Below are 8,415 nucleotides of genomic sequence, written 5' to 3'. Positions count from 1 at the left end.
TGTTGGTGGATCATATAACTGTATACTGTTGGTTGTACTGTATACATTGGATTGAATGATGGTGTTTGTGCCATTGGATTTGGAACAGGATATAAAGTTGCTTGTGGTTGATATACACCTGAATAGTTTGATTGGGCTTTCCTGGTAAATATTCCTCCGACTTTTCTCCAACCTGCAACTTACCTGATGTTTATTTTTACTTTCTCCCACGAATTCTCCAACCCTCTCCCAACTCCACGGTGAAAATATTTTTCCGGAGGTTCTGATAACTTGGATACCGTGCTGGTAATAGCATATAAATTCAATGATACATACAATAGATGTATGAATGATAAACGAAAAAAAATGACTTAATAATTATCTGTAATTTATAAATAATGTCTGAAGATTGTTAAAGAAAAAATCTACATAGCATTGTTACCGAGTACAAAAAAACAATAATGAATATCGTTAATTCTTCATCAAATAAATATTTTATATTAATATTAAACGAAAATAGTGATAATTTATCTGAATTTTAATGAAATTATTTTTTTCTGATCACGAGCAGATTTTGTTTAGGTATAAAGATAAAAAATTTTTAAAAAAGTATTTTTTTTTTATTTTTTGATTATTGAAAAAAAAATTAATTTTCTGTTTTTAATTTTATTAAACACATTTTGTTATAAAATAGAAAATTATTATTTATTTATTTTCATTTCATTTACAAAATCAAAAATAGATAAAATAATATCGCATGTTAATTTTAGTGAATATATTTAATAATTTCAAGGGTTCAAGGTGATGAGCTCGATAAGACATTTTTTGTAATCACCAGATGTATCCTTCTGTAATCAAACAAATAGAGAAACAATTAATAACATTGTTACTGTTAGAAGTGCTAATCATGGTTTTTTTTTTTAATCAATAAATTGCAACTTACTGATATGCGTTTTTCAAGAGTTTTTCCATATTTTTGATGAAAAGCTGTTTTAATATCTCCCATATCAACTTCAGAACGTGTAATACAGATGAAAATTAGTTTCTGATCTTCTGTTCCTATTCCAGACATAGACTTGTTTAATTGTTCAGCAAAATACAAAGCAGTATTTTCAACACATTTCACTGGAATTATAAATAAAAAATATTGTCATTATCATAAAAATTAAAATTAAAATATTAATCATTGAATTTTAAAATAATGGAAACAATAATAATATAATTCTGTTCTAATATTTTTGTCAATGACTATGGTTAAAAAAAAAATAAATAATGAGGTCAGAATGACTCATAATCACCCAAGAAATTTAAGTCACTGATAAAACTAGATAATAAAAAAATAATGATGTAATTGTTTTTAAAATTATACCAATTGTAAGAAGGGTTTTTTTAATATGCCCAGAAAATTCACGCTCGATTGCAGTTGATATGTCATGGCCACAGAGTTTAGAGTATTCTTGAAAAATTAATCTCAATTGGTGTACATTTCGTTGAGCAAGAATAGAGTTGAATTCGGACTCATCTGTTCCCAAGCGACCAACTCCAGCATTGTAAAGTCTTGTTGCATCAGATCGGGCAGCATTCATATCAGTATGTCCACTCTCATCACGTTGACCATTGCACAAGGATACCAATAATCTCTCGAAATGGCCTGATGTATCACCACGTATATCACTCTCCAATGATTTGCCATATTTCTCTTTATAGCTTGCACATAGTTGATGGATATCCTGGTTTTTTAACGTGCAAAGTATGGTGATGAGTACATCTTCATCTGTACCAATTCCCGAAAGGCTATCATGGATTTCTTTGACATAATAATCAACAATTGGTGTCATCATTGCAACAATTAAATCCTTAAATTTACCAGATATCTCAGATTTAAGATCTTTTATTAAATCTTTTCCATAAAGTGTTTTAAAACTATTTGCAATATCTTGTCTGTGTTGATTATTTCGATTACTTAAAATCGATATAATTGCTTTTTCGTCTGTTCCAAATCCTTTCATTGCTTTTCGTAAAACTTCGGCATCATTAACAGCATTGAAACTTGGGTTATGTAAAACAGTTGGTGTTAATTTGTCAACAATTTGTGTGTTTGTTATTGATGGAGCAACTTGACAGGAAGTTGCTGAAGTATGATAATTTGTTGTTGGAGCATAATTGTGTTCACTGTTCGATTGAGAACATGCTGGTGGTGCTGTTGGTTGTACTGCATACATTGGATTGAATGGTGGTGTTTGTACCATTGGATTTGGAACAGCGCCATAATGTTGCTGGTGAGATGCCTGAGGTGGATATGCTTGTTGAGGTGGTTGTGACATTGCTTGACCAGGATATGAGGTTGCTTGTGGTGGATATGCACCTGGATAACTTGATTGAGCTTGTAGTGGTTGACTTGGATATGGAGCTGTCTGATGACTTGGATGCGGATTTGAATTTTGTGGATACGGTGTTGGTTGAGCGGGATATGGTGCTGTTGAATGTGGATACACTCCTGGGTGATTCGGATATGGTGTTGCCTGAGTTGGCATTGCCATAGGCATACCTCCCATCGATTCATTGCCGTATGGATATGGCATGCCTGATGGATTTTGTCCTTGTGGTCCCTGTAACGAATAATAAAAAAAAAAAAATGAGTAAATAAAAACTAATTAAATGTATTCAAAATTATTTTTTAAAACTTCAACAATATATAAAGAAAAATAAAAATCTATTGTTAATTCTATATTTATTTTTAAAAATATAATTTTATTTTTTAAAATCTTACTTGACCGTTATATCCGTATCCGTTCATATTGATGTACAATTTATTAAATTTTACCAATTTATAATTAAGAGTAAAAACTTTTATGAATTTAAATGAAGTTATCTATAAACAATTGTTCACTTGTTTAAGAGTTTTTCAGTTTTGACTATTCCGAGTCGCAGTCTAACGTAGTCTAACGAGTAATGAACACCGATGGCCCTGATGGTCGAATGGTTGTCCTACACTCGTGCGCTTCTACTGTGTTACTGACAAGGTGGACGAACGGAACGCACGATTGCGAATTCAGAAGATGGGAGAGAAGATGTACTGAGTGATACCAAGAAAAAAAAAACCACCACCACATTTATTTGTGACGTCAATCGGCCGGTTTCATCTCTTTTGTGACGACACAGACAATGTCATTTCTAGAAAATAGGAAAACAATAATGATCAATAAAATATCACTATGTGGTATAGTGACGTAGAAGTTTCACGCCATATAAATTCTATGAATAATGAATATATTTATGCACGAAAATAATATGATTTACTAATTATCTGTGATTTCTAAAAAATAACTGAAGATATAGAAAAAGAAAATTACATTGTTACAGAATATGCCTAAGAATATATTAAATATAATCATATCTTCATTAAATAAATATTTTTTTTTAATCTCAAATAAAAATAGAAAGAATTTCTTTGATTTTTAATAAACTATTTTTTTTTTTTTTTTTGTCACTAGCAGATTTTGTTTGTCAATAGATAAAGATAAAGACTTAAAATTGAGTTTTTATTTTTTTATTTTTTATTATTACTCAACTCTAGACTCAAAAGTAAAACTATAGTACCATTTTTAGTTTTTTTTTTGCATTGTAAATATCGAGTTGGCAGTTTAATTTTTCTACTTTGTTAACAAGTACAATTACAATGGCATAAATAATATTAAATACTATGGTGCAAACATTTTCTGATAGTCATACAACACACATCAGCAGATTTCGTCCGTTAATACATACATACAAAAATTAAAATAAAGTTTTTATTTTAACCAAATATTGAAAATAAGATATAAAAGTATTGATAATAATTTCAATCGTAAAAATTAAAAAAAAAAAGACTACCAAGTTCATTCGTAAGCCGGATTAAGGCATGTCCAACGCCGATTTTAGAGTGTTTTGGAGGGGAGAATGTCCTATCTATTTTACATTACAAGAAATGCACTGCCAACCTCAAAAAAATAATTTTTTTTTTTTTAAATCGATCATAACACTTTATTTTTACCATATTTGACCTTATTTCATAATAAAAAAATGTTTATTGTCTTATTTTATTTAAATTTATTTATCCAAAATATCATTTACTATATAAATTAAAAATTATGTTGAAATTTAATGTTGGCCAACTTGAATATAGAGTGACACTGGCAGAAGAGATCACGACAATTACGTGTCTGTGCGACCACACATGCAAACTTCTTCTGTCAGTTTTACTCTATGTTTAAACTATGCCGACAATAATATGTCAAAATTCCTAATTTTTGCGTCTATTTTTATTTATTAAAAAAAACCCACCGACAAAACTTTTTTCATATACGGCTCAAAATTTTTGTCTTTTTTCATTTTATAATATACTTATCAGTTTTTCGAAATAGTCTCTGTATTTTTTCATATAGTTTCTAACCAGGTTTGTGTGAAGTGTACTCGGCTGGCCATAAGAGCCTATGTATAACCTCCTTGAAAAATGTTAACTTTATTAATTAATTTAAAAAAAACCACCGACAAAATAATTATAAAAAAATTAGAGATTGTGTATTATTACATAAAAATCTACTGTCAAAATTTCAAAAACTTCTCTGTATTTTCGTTTCGCGTTGGACATGCCTTAAGATAAAAAAAAATCCGACTTCGTTCCTGGGGGGGGGGGGGGGGGGGTACTATTGCAGCCAAGTTCGTTCCTGTTGCAAATTCCTCTATTTTAGTTTTGAGTACCCCCTCCCTCAAAATCTAGCTAAGGAAAAGATGTAGCTGAGGGAAAAAAGCTGGTAAAATTATGTAGATATTGTGTGTTTGCCTACATAATTAAAGCTAAGTAAAATATCTAGCTAAGAAAAAAATCTAGCTGAGTAAAATATTTAGCGATAAGGAAAAAATAATATCTAAGTAATAACGAAAAAACTAAATTGTGGCAAAATGGAGGGGACACGGTAGGGGAAACGATTGGAACGAACTCGGATTTTTTTTTAGGAACGAATTCGGATGAAAATACCCAAAATTAATCCGGGTATTTCGTGGAACAGAAGCTGGAACGAACTCTTCCATACAATACATTTTTTTTTTTAAATTTGTCAATTAAAACAAAATTATTCACCACCCATTGAAGTTATTATTCAGGAATATCTTAATAGCCAAGTTAGTTTTTATTATAATATTATTAACATGTATCGAAGTAGCACCTAATTTTTTTTTTTCTTATCTAGCAAATTATTCAAATTTATATTTCAAAATTTTGACAAACAACAAAAAAAAAAATTATTTACTCCAAAATGTTAATTTGAAATTACATATCTGCTTCAATAATCAACATATTTCAATGTTTTTTTATCCAAAATAAAGAGTAAGTTGTGCTGCAGTTTTAACCACCAAACTCGAAATTCGTACCTCAAAAATAACTACAAAAATAAAAAAAAAAAAATATTCACTCCAATATGTTTCTATACTGCCTCCAAAAATAAAAAATTTTAAATAATCTTCTTTTATTTTAAAATTGGTGGTACAAACTTACTCTTTATTTTGGAATAAAAAACATTGAAATACGTTGATTATTAAACCCAGATATGCAATTGTTAAGGTTGATTCCCAGTCGCATCACCGAACCAATATTTATGCCACAAAGAGCCCGTATATCAAAAACGCTATTTTTTATTCCCGTGTCCTAAAATTTTTTGTGGCGGCACTGATGAAAAAACTAAGTTCTTTAGTAGTATGTGTGTGCGTGGCTACACACTAGCAAGCAAAGATTACATCGTACACTGGAGCCATGCTTGTTTCATGTCTGTGTGCTGCACTTCTCACGAAATTTTTGAATTTTAAAGTTATTTATTTTTTAAACACAACAGATGAAAAAATAAAAATTCATATCAAAAAATTTGTCTCTTCTAGCACTACAAACTGATAGAAATTCAACGTTTTCTGTTCCGTTTTGAATAAGTTATTAATGAAAATATGAGGTACCACCTATAGCTTGCGTGTTAAAGTTGTCAACTTTGACAGTAAATATCTCAAAAAAACCACACAAAAAAAAATTGAAAAAAATTGACAATGTAGATTCACATTTCATTTATATATGAGATAAAAATAAAAAAAAACTGTTGTGATTTCAGATTTCCAGAATCACCTTAAGGTCGAAAGCAAAGAAAATTTCCCTTCTATGAATTTTTGGTCTTAAATGAAAGCCTGAATAATTATCTATTTCCATGAATTATTTCAAAATTTTCTCACTAGTTTTTTTTAAGATAATTGATGTCAAAGTTGACAACTTTAACACACAAGGATAGGGATAGAACACACATTTACGCTTGTAATTAAAAAAATTTTTTATGAATATTGCTTTTTTTTAAATCACTTTGTAGTACTTTTTAATACGGATTTTTTAAGCCTTCATAGATCATTTTCCACCTACGATTTTAAGAGATATTCAACTTTTAATTATTAAATTTTCTATCATTAGCAGTCTTTCTATTTCTTTTATTCGTCGTGCTGTCTCATGTTTTTTGGCTATGGTAGTATGTGTGTGCCTATCCAGATGGAATACAGACACGCATACTACCAAAAACCTGTCAGTATAGTGAATATATTTTCGACAGAGAGGGGCACTGAAAATATTTTTTATCACCATATGTAGGTGCGCACCCTCTTGGGCCCAAAGTTTATTCGACGATGGGATTTACTTTCGACCTTAATTAACATTTTGGGGTAAATAATTTTTTTTTGTTGTTATTTTTGAGGTACAAATTCCGGGCTTGGTGGTACGAATTAGTACAAATCATTCAGCGTTTGTAGCATTTTCCTTTCCCTCTTCAGTCATCTAGAAAAAAAGTCGAGTTTTAACCCTTTCTCCGTCTTATGATTTTGAGGTACAAATTAAAACAATTGTTGGAAAAGCGTCGGAGGGAAAAAGCTCTAAATTGTAATGCCCTGTGGGCCCTGTGAATATGGATGTAGAAGTAAATTTTTGAGTTTTCGAAAGCTTAGTATAGGTAAGTGGCTCAATCTAGTGATTTATTAAGAAACTTTGAATGGAAAGATGCCAAGATGGCTACCGAGTCTGGCAATACGGCACAAGCCACAAAAGCACGCAAAAGTATTAGCTCTGTCGTGTCACGAAAAATTAATTATTAATTAATAAAGCACACGTCATCTACCGCAAGTAAATAGCTGGCTAAATTATTTTGTCTTTTTTCATTACTGGGGTAAGTGAAAAATCATTCAATATTTTTAATTTTAAATTTGTATAATTGAAAATGTATTTTTTAACCTCAATCTCATTTTAATGACTATTCATAGCAATTCATAGCTTGATCAATAGGAATCTGACCTATGGACGGGCTTTGGTCGCTCACGCACACTTTTATTGTGTAAAAGCTTATCTGTGAGACAGTATGGCGCAGATGGCGCATTCCAGATCGTTTTACTATAGTATGCTATCGTCAACAAACTATACTATATAAAGTTTTTACACTGTCCGCCACCAGATGCCATGGTGTAGAGGTCAGATCGCTATACATAAAAAAAAATAATTATAATTATTTTTTTTTCCTTTTATAAAGAAAAAATCATAATATTTTTTTTTGGTCATATATTAAGGAGGTATGTTAGTCCCAAGGTAGGACGATTCTTTAGGTTCAAAAAGGCACCCTTGTAACCATAGTTTATAAAGAATTAATAAGTCCTCTCTAATGTCTAAAATTTCTGCACTTTATTGCCGCGTCTTGAGATTTAAGAAGTACATATGAGTGAGGGCGGCCTGTAATTACATACACTAATACTACTTCAGCAGATTTTCAATCAATTTTCAATGCTTCGCCCGGTACTTTTTGACTGTTTTTAACCCTAAATTTTCGTCTTAAATAATTAATTAACTTTAAAATAGTCCATGGGCTGATGGCAAAGAATCCGAACAGAACCGCATCGTACAAATATCTGTTAAATGATAGTTTTTGAGACCAAAAACACGTTGCACCTAGTGTCAAGCAGTCTTTTTTGTCGCCCGTCCACAGGTATGACAGGTAAAAAATCAATAATTTAAACAACTAATAATTACATAATTTTTTGTTTAATACTTGTAATTTTATTATATCAAGTAAATTTTGAAACTACAATTCAATTAATTGTCACCCGGCCGAGATATTAATTTTTGAAAATTGAAAAAAACACCAATTATAAAGTACATTAAAACATATTAGTGAGCTAGGGTATTTATTTTTAAATGTATTTTAAATATAAAAAAAATCTCAATTAAAAAAAAGTGGTTAAAAGGGTTAAGGTTGAATGTAAATACAAATTTCCTCTACTCGATTTTGCTAATTTTTTTTTAATCGCTAGCTAGATTAATTCTCTATTTTATAGAATTTTTTCAGATTTTTCGACATTAAAATAAAGTTGACCGATTTTACAGGGCCGTAAACA

At 30.1% G+C, this 8,415-nt stretch overlaps 1 protein-coding gene across 1 annotated transcript; it reads right to left on the bottom strand.

Moving 5' to 3' along the window:
- Positions 1 to 767: 767 nt before the first annotated feature.
- LOC122848894 (annexin B9-like) lies at positions 768 to 2,821 on the bottom strand. The gene is made up of 4 exons (XM_044147368.1): positions 2,750 to 2,821; positions 1,349 to 2,588; positions 923 to 1,104; positions 768 to 827 (listed from the first exon to the last, which is right to left on the bottom strand). Exons 1-4 carry the CDS (start codon positions 2,774 to 2,776, stop codon positions 768 to 770), a joined length of 1,509 nt encoding a protein of 502 aa, XP_044003303.1. The 5' UTR covers positions 2,777 to 2,821.
- Positions 2,822 to 8,415: the final 5,594 nt, after the last annotated feature.

The sequence above is a fragment of the Aphidius gifuensis genome, linkage group LG1 (genome assembly GCF_014905175.1).
Source record: "Aphidius gifuensis isolate YNYX2018 linkage group LG1, ASM1490517v1, whole genome shotgun sequence".
Lineage (NCBI taxonomy): Eukaryota > Metazoa > Arthropoda > Insecta > Hymenoptera > Braconidae > Aphidius > Aphidius gifuensis.
Note: the sequence above shows the minus strand (reverse complement) of the source record. Positions and strands in the feature narration are given on the sequence as shown.